The following is a 15,331-nucleotide window of genomic DNA, read 5'->3' as shown; positions in this document are numbered from 1 at the left end:
AAAGTGTGATAGAAATACGTCACCACTTCTGGATTTATCACCCACTCCTGGTTTTGGCTTACAAATACTGATGTAAAATACTGACCAAATCCTGAGCGCGTGAACGTGGCCTTAGAGGGGTATTCCTATGTAGATAATTTTATATATGTGTGTAGTATATTTATATTTATTTCTCTATATACACTGTGAAATCTCTGCCACTGTACCACTAATCGCAGAAAAAATGTATTCGGATATATAGAACTGATTTTTAGTTGCAGACATTTTGGCCCCAAAAAATCTGCAATGTTTGGATGTACCCATAAAAATTTGTGGCACACACACTGTCCTAGATATGTGGAGCCTGGTAGAACAGGGTCTGGGAACCCCAATTTTCTCTATAGCTGGCAGCGCGGTTATCCACCTTTGGGGACACTTTGTTTCTAACTTAAATGCATATATTCTTGGCTAAAATTTAGTTTTGCAATTGGGTTTCATTAAGAATGTTGCACCATTTGCCTTCTATAGCCTCAGTGTTGCTCTGTCTAGTGCTGGCTGCAGAATGGGTTAACTGAAAATCCAAGAGTGAGCTCATTCTAAGGGTCTGTGCACATGTAGAATGGTCCACTGCAGATTTACGGCGTTTTTCTGTGCGGATTCCACTGCGGTTTTACACCAGCGGTTTTCTATTATGGAGCAGGTGTAAAACCGCTACGGATTCCGCACAAAAAATTGACATGCTGCGGAATGTAAACTGCTGCGTTTCCGCGCGTTTTTTTCCGCAGCATGTGCACTGCGGATTGTGTTTCCCATAGGTTTACATTGTACTGTAAACGCATGGGAAACTGCTGTGGAAACGCTGCGGATTTTGCTGCGTGTGAACATAGCCTAAGGATCCAAAAAGAGAGCTTCTAACACTTATCTGTCTATTTCTGAGCTCCTGTCAGCTGATTTATGACCACCGACCACATAAAAGTTGAATGTGCAGGGAGGAGGAGACAAAGAGCCTGTAAAAGCCAAAAGATGCAAATTTTGTAAGGAAACTGAATTGCAAACATGACTTTTAGCCCCAAATAAATGCAATTAAGTTAAAAAAAAAAATGTCCCCAGAGGTGGATAACCCCTGCCATTGGCGACATGTAAGTCAATGATTGCGGATTCTTTGTATTAGGCCGTCTTGGCACGTCTCAGTCTGTATCCAGGTCGCGGTTTGCAGACCAGCCGAAGGTCTCCTGACCCGAACCCTAAAGCTTGAAATATGCCTATGAGAATGTTTATTTGGGTCCAGGAGTCCAGAAATCCCAGACACGTGAAGCCGGCCTTACATGAGGGCATACTTACACTCTCTGGTCATTTAGGATCTTGCCATTCAACGAGTCAATGGCCTTCTGGGCTGATTCGCGGGTCTCGAAATGTACAAACCCATAACCCTTAGATCCATTTTCGTCACACACGACCTGCAACACCTCATATTAATAAGTGACCTTACTACTGCACAGACCTCACACATCTGTATGTGGGGGATGACATACCTTACACGACATGATGCTGCCAAAAGCAGAAAATGTGTCGTACAGTAATTTACTATCAATGGTCTTATCCAGGTTTTTGATAGAAATGTTGCCGATCCTGCTCTTTATTAGGGACAGGTTGCGCTGACACCACATAATGCGCATCGCTTTGCCATTCATGTCTTCAAAGTCCATGGTATCCAGAGCTCGCTCCGCTGGCGGGAAAGGATCAGGGACATTTTCAAAGAAAGAGACTATCAATGACTTTATCCACCTCAGTGACCTCTGCGCCCTGATAGGATGCCATGATAGGAATTGTTGATCAACTCCAGCATTCCATGCTACAACATTTTTTACTATATTTTGTTTTGCATTATTTTTATTTCAAAAAAAATTAATTTGCTAATTTTTCTTGTTCTAAAAAAATTTAGAAATCTTGAAATTTTCATACTTTCTGCCCTTTCAGGAAGAGTTTTCAGCAGGCTCCTTATCAGCAGAGGAAGGATGACGGGTAATGCTTCTACATACAGCTGATAATACAAGATCCACTAATTACAATAGGAGATGTCACAGCTGACCCTGCTCACCCTCCCTTCACAATGACATTTGTACACGCTCATTAGATGCTTTCATAAAATTATTGGACTCAGGTCTGACGACTGTAGCTATGTACACCTGTTGTTTCCTGAAACAACAGGAAGTTATAATCTAAAAAAGCACCCATGTCCAGTTTGAAAGTTGCAAGATTTTTTATTTTTAATACATTATATGTTAAGCTAAAAAATTGCCAGAAATTAAAAAATATACAGTATTTCATGCAATAAAATGTAAATTATGTAAAAATCATTGAATGTGATTGTTTGGTTTTTATTTTTAGATTGTCTCCCACAGGTGACGTGTACCTACGATAAAAATTACAGACCTTTCCATTCTTTGTAGGTGGGAAAACATGTAAAATCGGCAAAGTATCAAATACTTATTTTCCCCACTGTATCTACAATTTTCTTTCTTTAATTAAAGGGGTATGTCCATGATATTTGTGGAACAGTTGCAATATTTCACCCCAGCCGAGAGTTCCATTTTCTTGCTGGCAGGGCTGCAATGTATAGCTATAATTGTGTATTGCTTCTTACCATCCTCCAGCTGCTGGAACTTGATGTAAGCGTAGCCAAGAGACTGACTGGTGATCTTGTCTCTGCATATGCTGACTGACAAAATGCTGCCGGCAGGAGCAAACTTTTCATGCAGCATCTCCTCTGTGACGTCCTGAAGGAGATCCCCAACATATAGGGTTGCTGTACTGTGGCTGAGAGTGCTAGTGGCCATTATTAGCAGGGTCACTAAAATAAAGGAGATTGTAAGAAAAACACCTTGATAATAACATGTCAGCATTACATGGCAGTCACACGCCAAAGCTGGCCATACACACCAGCCGCGGCCTGACTCCTCTGACCAAAGCTTATCTACACCCCGAACAAAAGGACATTCAACAGGGCGGATCATTCTCTCCCCCGTCATCTGTTCAGGGTGAAGCTGGGGACCCCGATACACAGTATAAGGCCTGTCGATCCCGCCAAAGCCTGACAACATTTATCTAATGTGTATGGGGAGCTTTAAAGGGGTTATCTGGTGCTTTAACATCTTAGGAGAGGTCATTGCAGCGCCCCAGAGTCCTGGTCGTTGCAGCACTGTGGCTCCGCCACTATGGGGAGCCATGGTGCGTTCGATGGCACTGAAGGAGTTCATCTGACCAGGTATCACAGACACCAATACATTTCACAGCTGGGCCTCCGAGGGGAGCTAAAGGTGCTATTCATTAGGCCACTCCCCACCATAGTGGGTAAACTGGGGGTCAGGCAGGAAGTTAGATCAGAAAGCTGACTGGATTGGACGAAGCAACACCTAGTGGCAGAGGGTGTTGTGGAGGAAGAGACAGTAGGGTCTCTGTCAGGGGTGGGATCCTGACAGAGGCTTGGCATTGGAAAGAACGTAACGGGTCCGCGCCAGCTCCTGGAAGCGGCGGGACTCAAGAAAGGACTAGAAGCGAGATAGATTGTGCTGAGTGAGAAACGAGATCAAGCAATAGGAGAATACCAGTAGGGGTCGTGCTATAAGACCGGAGCAACACCCTACTGAGGCGCACTACCGGTGGCCGGAACGCCGAGGGAGTATTATAACATCTAGCTTCAAGCAATACTCTAAACAGCGGCAGGACAGTCAGTCTCAGGCGGGCTGTCTACCACACATCACCTATGAAGTCTTGGGAGGCAATTGCGGGAGAGGGGCGTCCCTAGGGTCCCGGAAGAACTCCAGGCCTACCCGACAAACGGGTGCCGTTCCAACCTGAATAGCAGGGAGGGACGGAATACTAGAAGAACATCATTTAATCGAGTTGTGAGGGAACTTAAGAAACAGACACAACCGTTGTGGGGTACTTTCCGTGAGCACAGCAGGGAAGGACTACAACACACAGCGCTAGAAGGAAGGCACTGATTTCCACCTGTGAGGAGAACTCTGGAAGTGCCATTGGACCGGCCGGACTTGCACAGCCTGGTGAACCGTATTCTGGACTGAGGACCCAGAGATCTCCAGTAAAGAGGTAAAGAGACTGCAACCTGGTGTCCTCGTTATTTACCGCGACCTGCACCCCACAACTGCACCGCTACACCACCATTAACACCACTTATTGCACCGGACGTCCCCCACTGACAGACAGGGTCACGGACCGGGTCTAGCCACCGTGACAACCCCAGGACTGAGACTTAGAGGCCCGGCTCCGGGTACCCCTCGGCCCTGCGGCGGTGTGGGGGCGCTCCGCAGAACTTGGCGTCACGAACAGGATCTACTTAAGCCTGAAGAATCAGGTCATGTGTGCCTTGGAACTGTGATTTATTGTGCTTGGACTGTGACTTATTGCAAAGACTGTGTATTGCCACTTGCCGCCAGAAGTTCCCGCCAAAACCGCCGCCATTACAGCGCTAAGGAGAGCGCAGGAGAAGAAGAAGGGCGTGGAGTGGGCGTAGACAAGCTGGAGAGCGCGAAAGACAATGGCCGCCCAGTCTAAATATTTCAGCCCCTTGAGGACGTGTCCGTCAGCAGCCGAGATCCGCCTACTTATCCTCAATGGGGGGCGGAGACAACGAAAGCGAAACCGCCCACGAAGGAGAGAGCGAGAAAAGGACCAGGAAGAAGAAGTGAGCGACATGGAGGATGCCATGGCGAGCCGCCCGGAGCCGGAGCGTGGGGTCGGAGCAGAGGACTCCCCCAGCCACCCGGAGGGGCACCGCAACCAGGCCTCCACCGCTGATGCTGAATTCCTGCAGGCCGGAGTGGACGAGCTCAGCGACCGACCCCGGCGGACGCAGCTGAGCACTGAGGCCGGGTGGAAGAAGACCATCGTCGGGAGCCTCACCAGACGCCTGTCGGCAGCCTCGCTTGGTCCGGATCAGGAAAGAAGGTCCAGCGCTCTGAAGCTGGAAAGCAAGGCCCTGCCGAAAAGCGAGACGCTGCAAGCAGAGATGACAACGCCGCAGCGTGAGGCCCTGCAACCAGCGTTCCAGACCCCAGCGCAGACGGAGCAGACCGGCACCGGAGGGACCGCATCTGAAGCAGGTATGAAGGACGACCCTGCCCTGATGACCGACACCACTCCAGTGACTGCTAGTGCCACCGCTCCTGACTCCGTTCCAGTGACTGAACTTGCAGCAGCACTACCTGCTGCCCTGATTAAGACTACCTCTGAACCGACGAGTCCCAGCACTACTACTACAGGGTGCATTATTTCTACCACTGAACTTACTACCAAAATTGACATTCGAACCCAGATTATACCTGAAGAACCGACTAGTGACATTGATACCGCATCGGATGAGAAGTCGAACAGAGATCTTCCCAGGCCAGGAAGTGTTCGCTACCAATCGATGCCTTGCAACCTATTATGAGGATAAACCTCGGAAACCTGAACATGTAAATAGTTAACTGTTTGCTTCCTTGCTTTTTGCTGCTTTAAACCTGACTAGGGTTAAACTCTTAAAGGGATCCCTTTGTTTACCCGGGATCCCTTCCTCTGCTTTTTGCTTTTGTTTCCTGTTGAAAAGAACTGCTGAATCATGAACAGTGCATGATACAAACTGCTTGTAAATAGTTTGCACCTCCTTAAGGGTGTTTAAAACTGGTTTTACTTGGAAAGAGACTCTTTGCGAAGATACCGCACCGGAGCCTTTGCTGAGTACGGACTGGTAGCCTGAGAAGAAATGCTACCTCATAAAGACTGGGTCCCCTCTTAAAGGGGATGTTCGTTCAAAGTGTGTTTATGAGTGATACTGTTTAGAACCGTAATATGATGATGATGTTTGAGAGAAAAATGTAACTGTTTTACATGTAAAAGTTATATGTATTGATTTAGTTAATTGTGAAAGAGATTTTGCTGATGTACTTCAGAAGAAAGTGAAAAAGTTGAAAGAAAGATGCAGTAGGCCCGTAGGGGTAGACTTAGCGTCCTGCATAGCTGAAAGAAGGAAAGTAGTAATGAAGGTGAGGATAGAAGGTAAACCCTGAGTCCCCATAGAAAGTTAGTTCGTTACTAAGGACAGAAAGTGAACCCGTAGGGGTTAGTGAGTGAGTCCTTATAGGAGCCAAGTAGAGCCGGCTCAGTGTTCTCAAAATGAAAGTAAAGTTATGTTCTATACTATGTATAGTAGTTGAGAGGCAGTAGGCCCTGGCTGAACAGGGCGGTCCTGTAACAGAAAGGAGAGGCAGTAGGTCTGGTGCCGTTAGGACAGGCGGTCCTGCAGATCCCAAAGAAGGAGAATGAAAAAGTTAGAATACCTTATAATGTGATTATAGGAGGGTCTTTAGTGGATTTAGAGTGTGAGTCCTTAAAGGCAATGTTAAATTATTGTTCACCAAATTTGCACTTAGTAGAATACCCGGTTGGGTAATGAGAGTTAATTGTAGCCTGTTGCTATGATATTTAATTATGTTTGTAACGTTAAAGTGTCCTCACCTCCCATAAAGGGAAGCCTGTTCAAGTATACTTATTGTTTTTGCACTCAACAAAATTGTATGTCTTTTTGCTAACCTGTATTGTTGTTTTCTTCCCAGTCCCGGAGTACTGTGTTTAACCAGGGGGGAGTGCAGCGCCCCAGAGTCCTGGTCGTTGCAACACTGTGGCTCCGCCACTATGGGGAGCCATGGTGCGTTCGATGGCACTGAAGGAGTTCATCTGACCAGGTATCACAGACACCAATACATTTCACAGCTGGGCCTCCGGGGGGAGCTAAAGGTGCTATTCATTAGGCCACTCCCCACCATAGTGGGTAAACTGGGGGTCAGGCAGGAAGTTAGATCAGAAAGCTGACTGGATTGGACGAAGCAACACCTAGTGGCAGAGGGTGTTGTGGAGGAAGAGACAGTAGGGTCTCTGTCAGGGGTGGGATCCTGACAGAGGCTTGGCATTGGAAAGAACGTAACGGGTCCGCGCCAGCTCCTGGAAGCGGCGGGACTCAAGAAAGGACTAGAAGCGAGATAGATTGTGCTGAGTGAGAAACGAGATCAAGCAATAGGAGAATACCAGTAGGGGTCGTGCTATAAGACCGGAGCAACACCCTACTGAGGCGCACTACCGGTGGCCGGAACGCCGAGGGAGTATTATAACATCTAGCTTCAAGCAATACTCTAAACAGCGGCAGGACAGTCAGTCTCAGGCGGGCTGTCTACCACACATCACCTATGAAGTCTTGGGAGGCAATTGCGGGAGAGGGGCGTCCCTAGGGTCCCGGAAGAACTCCAGGCCTACCCGACAAACGGGTGCCGTTCCAACCTGAATAGCAGGGAGGGACGGAATACTAGAAGAACATCATTTAATCGAGTTGTGAGGGAACTTAAGAAACAGACACAACCGTTGTGGGGTACTTTCCGTGAGCACAGCAGGGAAGGACTACAACACACAGCGCTAGAAGGAAGGCACTGATTTCCACCTATGAGGAGAACTCTGGAAGTGCCATTGGACCGGCCGGACTTGCGCAGCCTGGTGAACCGTATTCTGGACTGAGGACCCAGAGATCTCCAGTAAAGAGGTAAAGAGACTGCAACCTGGTGTCCTCGTTATTTACCGCGACCTGCACCCCACAACTGCACCGCTACACCACCATTAACACCACTTATTGCACCGGACGTCCCCCACTGACAGACAGGGTCACGGACCGGGTCTAGCCACCGTGACAACCCCAGGACTGAGACTTAGAGGCCCGGCTCCGGGTACCCCTCGGCCCTGCGGCGGTGTGGGGGCGCTCCGCATCATCAAAGTTTGATTACTGGGGGTGCGACACCCGGTACCCAACTGATCCTGGCAGCGGTGGCGGCTGGAGGTGCTGAGTTGTGGATCTGTCCAGAACAGCTCCATCGACAGTATAGTGGCCGCGGCCATGTACTGCACATCCGTTCTCTATTGAATAGTATGTGCATGTGTCACTATTCTGTTGACAAAGCTGTGCCATGCAGCTCCAGAACTGAGCAGTTCCGCCGACACCAGGAAGAGCTGATCTCCGGGGGGTACCGAGTGTCACACCCCCTACCAATCAGACATTCAGGACCTACCCTAAGGATAGTCCATCAATGTTAAAGTCCCAGACACATCCTTTAAAGAACTGGTAGATTTCACCGCTTCACTAAAACAAAGTAAAATTGACATCTTGTTTTTTTTATTCTTGTATTTATGGGTAATATAATTTTTACAGTAAAATGTAATTTAGTATGTTGAGCCGTTTGGTTTCCACAGCCCCTATGTATCACAGTACATGTAAGACTGCAAAACGAGGTAACTGAATCCACCAGTGAGCTCGTCTGAAGGCCGAATAATTAATTGTCCAAGTTAATTTACACATCAATAATAATAATAATACAAACTTTCCAAAATGTGTGCATATCCTCTGCCTGCCAACAGAGGCATTTTTTATAAGCTCTATAAGAATGTTGTTTCCCTTTTAAGGATGTATAGTCACAGAGTTTTTTTGCAAGAAAAAAAAAAACAGCTTTGGCGTGAGTTTTTTAGTGTACTGGGGACTTTCTTCTTCTTCTATTGATTTCATAGTGGTGTTTTATCAAGGAGAAACACCCCAAATATTTACATTGCTTTTTTTTTTTGGCACATTTTTAAGTGTGAATTTTGGAGTGGAATCCCCTCCAAAACCCATGTTAAAAAAAAGAAGCTCTGTGTGATCATCCCCTTTTGGTATGTTGTGTGTAAACAGCCCCCCTATGGTGAGAGGTAACATTTTAGAATCACACAGATGCTTTCTTCTGGGATCGGCACCACTCTTATCCCCTGACTGTGTGCGGTATTCCAGTGCAACCCTGCTAACTTAAACGGACTTAGCTGCGATACCGCACGCAGCCCCAAGGCAAGAGTGGCGCTGTTTCTTAAAAAAAAAAAAAAATACACAGTTTATGTAATGTTTTAATATGCAGATTAACGATCCCAACCCATGTTGGACAATCCAGTGTATAGTGGTGGTAATGAGCCATTGGCAAACTAAGAAGCCCATTGAACCCGGTGGTGGGGGCCCAGAGTCACTGGTCATAGGTGCTGGGATATCTACTCCTTAGGCCGGCGTCACACTGGCGAGTTTTACGGACGTATGAGCGCAGAAAATACAACCGTAAAATACGCATAACACACGGCCCAATGATTCCCTATGTCCCAGCTCCTATCAGCCGTATTTTACTGATCCGTAATATACGGTCTTGTACGGCCGTAGAAAATCGCAGCATGCTGCGTTTGTCACCGTATTGCGCAAAAAAATCACCAATGAAAGTCTATGGGGGCGAGAAAAATACGGATTACACACGGACCAGCAGTGTGACTTGCGAGAAATACGCACCGGTGTTGTATAGAAAAGCCGATAATTCAATTGCCGGCTTTTCATTTCTCCTTCACAAACCCGACATGATATGAGACATGATTACATACAGTAAACCATCTCATATCCCCTTTTTTTTTGCATATTCCACACTACTAATGTTAGTAGTGTGTATGTGCAAAATTTGGCCGCTGTACCTGCTAAAATAAAGGGTTAAATGGCAGAAAAAATTGGCGTGGGCTCCCGCGCAATTTTCTCCGCCAGAGTGGTAAAGCCAGTGACTGAGGGCAGATATTAATAGCCTAGAGAGGGTCCATGGTTATTGGCCCCCCCTGGCTACAAACATCTGCCCCCAGCCACCCCAGAAAAGGCACATCTGGAAGATGCGCCTATTCTGGCACTTGGCCACTCTCTTCCCACTCCCGTGTAGCGGTGGGATATGGGGTAATGAAGGGTTAATGTCTCCTTGCTATTGTAAGGTGACATTAAGCCAGATTAATAATGGAGAGGCGTCAATTATGACACCTATCTATTATTAATCCAATAGTACGAAATGGTTAATAAAACACACATTATTAAAAAGTACTTTAATGAAATAAAGACACATGTTGTTGTAATATTTTATTATTCTCTTAATCCACCTGAAGACCCTCGTTCTGTAAAAAAGAAAAAAGAAAAAATCAACAATATCCCATACCTTCCGATGATCAGTCACGTCCCACGATGTAAATCCATGTGAAGTGGTTAAATCATTTTACAGCCAGGAGCTCTGCTAAAGCAGTGCTCGTGGCTGTAAAACCCCCGGGAATGAATGTAGTGCAGGGGAATGACCTGTAGTTACCTTGAGTTGCGGTGAGGCGCCCTCTGCTGGATGTCCTCATGAACTGGAGCCTGGTAAAAGTTCCCACGCTCGAGTTCATATGAGGACATCCAGCAGAGGGCGCATCACCGCAACTCAAGGTAACTACAGGTCATTCCTCTGCAATCCATTCATTCCCGGGGGTTTTACAGCCACGAGCACTGCTTTAGCAGAGCTCCTGGCTGTAAAATGATTTAACCCCTTCAGATGGATTTACATCGTGGGACGTGACTGATCATCGGAAGGTATGGGATATTGTTGATTTTTTATTTTTACTTTTTTACAGAACGAGTGTCTTCAGGTGGATTAAGAGAATAATAAAATATTACAACAACATGTGTCTTTATTTCATTAAAGTACTTTTTAATAATGTGTGTGTGTGTTTTATTAACCATTTCGTACTATTGGATTAATAATGGATAGGTGTCATAATTGACGCCTCTCCATTATTAATCTGGCTTAATGTCACCTTACAATAGCAAGGTGACATTAACCCTTCATTACCCCATATCCCACCGCTACACGGGAGTGGGAAGAGAGTGGCCAAGTGCCAGAATAGGCGCATCTTCCAGATGTGCCTTTTCTGGGGTGGCTGGGGGCAGATGTTTGTAGCCGGGGGGGGGGGCAATAACCATGGACCCTCTCTAGGCTATTAATATCTGACCTCAGTCACTGGCTTTACCACTGTGGCAGAGAAAATTGCACGCCAATTTTTTCCGCCATTTAACCCTTTATTTTAGCAACTACAGCGCCCAAATTTTGCACATACACACCACTAACATTAGTAGTGTGGAGTATGCAAAAAAAATGGGGATATGAGATGGTTTACTGTATGTAATCATGTCTCATATCCTGTCGGGTTTGGGAAGGAGAAATTAAAAGCCGGCAATTGAATTACCGGCTTTTCACATATCTCGCAGTGAATTAAATATAAATACAGAATATATATATGTGTGTCTCAATGACATCTACTATATAATTGTCTAAGGGTCACTTCCGTCTGTCTGTCCTTCTGTCAATGTTATTCGTTCGCTGATTGGTCTCGGCAGCTGCCTGTTATGGCTGCAGCGACCGATCAGCGACACGCACAGTTCGGAAGAAAATGGCCGCTCCTTACTCCCCGCACTCACTGCCCGCCGCATACACCCCTCCGCTCACCGCTCACACAGGGTTAATGCCGGCGGTAACGGACCGCGTTATGCCGCGGGTAACGCACTCCGTTACCGCCGCTATTAACCCTGTGTGACCAAGATTTTTACTATTGAGGCTGCCTATGCAGCGCCAATAGTAAAAACAGCTAATGTTAAAAATAATAATAATAAAAAAAATGATTATATATACTCACCTACGCCGCCTTTCCCGCTCCTCGCGATGCAGCCGCCACGTTCCGGTGCACGGATGGTCTGGCAGAAGGACCTGTTGTGATGTCACGGTCATGTGACCGCTACACGGTCATGTGACCGCGACGTCATGACAGGTCCTGCGCTACAAGGACCTGCCAGTCGACAGAGCTACAACGCGCCGGCGGAAGGTAAGTATATGATTATTTTTTATTTTTGGACCTGTGTCATACGTGGCTGGGCAATATACTACATAGCTGGGCAATATACTACATGTGCTGGGCAATATACTACGTGGCTCTGTGCTGTATACTACATCGCTGGGCAATATACTACGTCACTGGACAATATACTACATAGCTGGGCAATATACTACGTGGCTGGGCTATATACTACGTGGCTGGGCAATATACTACGTATCTCTGTGCTGTATACTACGTCACTGGGCAATATACTACATAGCTGGGCAATATACTACGTGGCTGGGCTATATACTACGTGGCTCTGTGCTGAATACTACATCACTGGGCAATATACTACATAGCTGGGCAATATACTACATAGCTGGGCAATATACTACGTGGCTGGGCTATATACTAAGTGGCTGGGCAATATACTACGTGGCTGGGCAATATACTACGTGGCTGGGCAATATACTACATCGCTGGGCAATATACTACGTGGCTGGGCTATATACTACGTGGCTCTGTGCTGAATACTACGTCACTGGGCAATATACTACATAGCTGGGCAATATACTACATAGATGGGCAATATACTACGTGGCTGGGCTATATACTACGTGGCTGGGCAATATACTACGTGGCTGTGCTATATACTACGTGGCTGGGCAATATACTACGTGGGCTGGGTAATATACTACGTGGACTGGGCAATATACTACGTGACTGGGCAATATACTACGTGGCTGGGCAATATACTACGTGGCTGTGCTATATACTACGTGGCTGGGCAATATACTACGTGGGCTGGGTAATATACTACGTGGACTGGGCAATATACTACGTGACTGGGCAATATACTACGTGGGCTGTGCTATATACAACGTGGCTGGGCAATATACTACATAACTGGGCAATATACTACATAGCTGGGCAATATACTACATAGATGGGCAATATACTATGTGACTGGGCAATATACTACGTGGGCTGTGCTATATACTACGTGACTGGGCAATATACTATGTGACTGGGCAATATACTATGTGGGCTGTGCTATATACTACGTGGTTGGGCAATATACTATGTGACTGGGCAATATACTACGTGGGCTGTGCTATATACTACGTGGCTGGGCAATATACTACATAGCTGGGCAATATACTACATAGATGGGCAATATACTATGTGACTGGGCAATATACTACGTGGGCTGTGCTATATACTACGTGACTGGGCAATATACTATGTGACTGGGCAATATACTACGTGGGCTGTGCTATATACTACGTGGCTGGGCAATATACTACATAGCTGGGCAATATACTACATAGATGGGCAATATACTATGTGACTGGGCAATATACTATGTGGGCTGTGCTATATACTACGTGGGCTGTGCTATATACTACGTCACTGGGCAATATACTACGTGACTGGGCAATATACTACGTGGGCTGTGCTATATACTACGTGACTGGGCAATATACTATGTGACTGGGCAATATACTACGTGGGCTGTGCTATATACTATGTGGCTGGGCAATATACTACGTGGGCTGTGCTATATACTACGTGACTGGGCAATATACTATGTGACTGGGCAATATACTACATAGCTGGGCAATATACTACATAGCTGGGCAATATACTACATAGATGGGCAATATACTACGTGGGCTGTGCTATATACTACGTCACTGGGCAATATACTACGTGACTGGGCAATATACTACGTGGGCTGTGCTATATACTACGTGACTGGGCAATATACTATGTGACTGGGCAATATACTACGTGGGCTGTGCTATATACTATGTGACTGGGCAATATACTACGTGGGCTGTGCTATATACTACGTGGACATGCATATTCTAGAATACCCGATGCGTTAGAATCGGGCCACCATCTAGTGTATATATATATATATATATATATATATATATATATATACTGTATATATGTTTTACCGAACATTTGCGCACATAAATCCATTAGATGTCGGTTTTGCAAGCCGGCGAGAAAATCTCGCAGTACGGATGCCATACGGATTACATACGGAGGATGCCATGCGCACAATACGCTGACACACCCTGCCTACGGAGGACATACGGATCATTATTTTGGGGACTTTTCTGCGTATTACGGCCGTAATAAACGGACCGTATTTACATACGCTGAGTGTGACGCCGGCCTCACATGTGGCGGTGATTGAAGAATTCTAGAATCGTAACTTCTCTACTTTCCTCCGCAAAGATTTCGGGTTGCGCCGACTTTGGACTCACAAACTATGCACAATATGTCGGTAATCCCAGGTTTACTATCTTGCATCCAGTCAGATCCTGATGGCTTCTTCTGTTAAACTGTCAGGGCACAGCATAGCTGCCTCATGGTGCCAACTGACGCCCACTCGAGCAGCGGGCAGTTACTACTGCTGTGAGCCCATCATGGCTGACACGTTTCTGGATTCCCCCTTATAATAAAACATTTTATGCCATAAATGCACACCAATAATATAAAAGTTCTCCTTTATTGAGCATCACTTATTATATGTTTACAGACGTGACGCAGGGACGTATTTGCCATACACACTTCCGTGCTCGTGCGTACGGCAGGACGATGCGGGGGGGCACCTGAGCAAGTTTTCTTTCTGTTCTTTTTTTTTTTTTCTCATTAAAAAAGGTCCGGAGTCACCTCCCTCCCCCCGCCCCCGTCCCCTCCCAGCCCCCGCCTCCTTGAAGACGTCATAGTCACCTACTCCAGCGAAGCCTGGTCTCAGGGTAGAGGCTAAAGGACGTCTGCTGACGTCATGCCCATGTGACCGGAAGGGGCGGCGCCTCTCCCTCCATAGAGCAGATAGAAAACGGTAAATGCTAGAGTGTATGGGCACTAGGCATTGTGGGCAAGGGGGACATGACGACTGCGCATGCGCCAGGTGCGCGTCGCCGTACGGACGCGAGTGGCGCGCGTGCATGTGGCGCATGCGCAGTCGTCATGTCCCCCTTGCCCACAATGCCTAGTGCCTGCAGTGTCCTCGCCGTGTGAGGGGCGGGGTCAGCGGGGTCATGGCGCTGCACACATTGTCCGCTGCTTCCTGCTCGTCCTGCTCCCGGTAACACTGCTGGCCAAGAAGGGAGACGTGGTAGAGATCACTGACGGCAGCTGGAGGGACATCCTGCAGGGGGAATGGATGATCACATTGTAAGGGTTAGGGTGCTGCTGTCTGTACGTCTAGGTGTGCTGGCGCTTGTGGTTCCACAGCGGTGACTTGGACTTTTGCCTACTGGTAAGGTTGTGGCTAAATCCCAGTCGGCTAAAGGACCTGGTCCCTCTGCCGACTGGGAAATAGCCCACTCTGTGTGAGAAAGCTAAATCCCAGTCGGCTAAAGGCCCAGGTCCTTCTGTGCACTGGGATTTCGCTTTCTCACACAGAGTCGGCTATTTCCCAGTCGGCAGAGGGACCAGGTCCTTTAGCTGACTTGGATTTAGCCTGCTCTATATAAGAATGCTAAATCCCAGTAGATAGAAGGACCCTCATTGTATATAGATATATATGAATCCTGTCATGTGATTTTTTTGCAGTAATATTGAGCCGCAGACT

General features: G+C 46.9%; 1 protein-coding gene across 6 annotated transcripts in view; it reads right to left on the bottom strand.

Annotated features, from left to right (window-relative positions):
* LOC143764556 (polyadenylate-binding protein 1-like) overlaps positions 1 to 14,597 on the bottom strand; it is a 65,150-nt gene extending 50,553 nt beyond the window's left edge. For 3 of the 6 annotated variants that reach the window (XR_013213224.1, XM_077250231.1, XM_077250268.1), the window contains exons 1-4: positions 14,016 to 14,152; positions 2,624 to 2,830; positions 1,512 to 1,705; positions 1,321 to 1,436 (exon numbers count right to left, since the gene is read on the bottom strand). Coding sequence is in view for 5 of the 6 variants with exons in the window: in XM_077250231.1 (XP_077106346.1) it covers positions 1,321 to 1,436; positions 1,512 to 1,705; positions 2,624 to 2,830; positions 14,016 to 14,061 (563 nt within the window). In the remaining variant the exon portion in view is untranslated. Of the gene's footprint in view, positions 1 to 1,320; positions 1,437 to 1,511; positions 1,706 to 2,623; positions 2,831 to 13,906; positions 14,153 to 14,484 lie in introns of those variants that run through there. The other 3 variants (XM_077250241.1, XM_077250250.1, XM_077250260.1) reach the window with 3 other exon arrangements.
* Between the last annotated feature and the right edge of the window lie 734 nt (positions 14,598 to 15,331).

The sequence above is a fragment of the Ranitomeya variabilis genome, chromosome 1 (assembly GCF_051348905.1).
Source record: "Ranitomeya variabilis isolate aRanVar5 chromosome 1, aRanVar5.hap1, whole genome shotgun sequence".
Classification (NCBI taxonomy): domain Eukaryota; kingdom Metazoa; phylum Chordata; class Amphibia; order Anura; family Dendrobatidae; genus Ranitomeya; species Ranitomeya variabilis.
The sequence above is the reverse complement of the archived record's forward strand: the minus strand, read 5'-3'. Positions and strand labels throughout refer to the sequence as shown.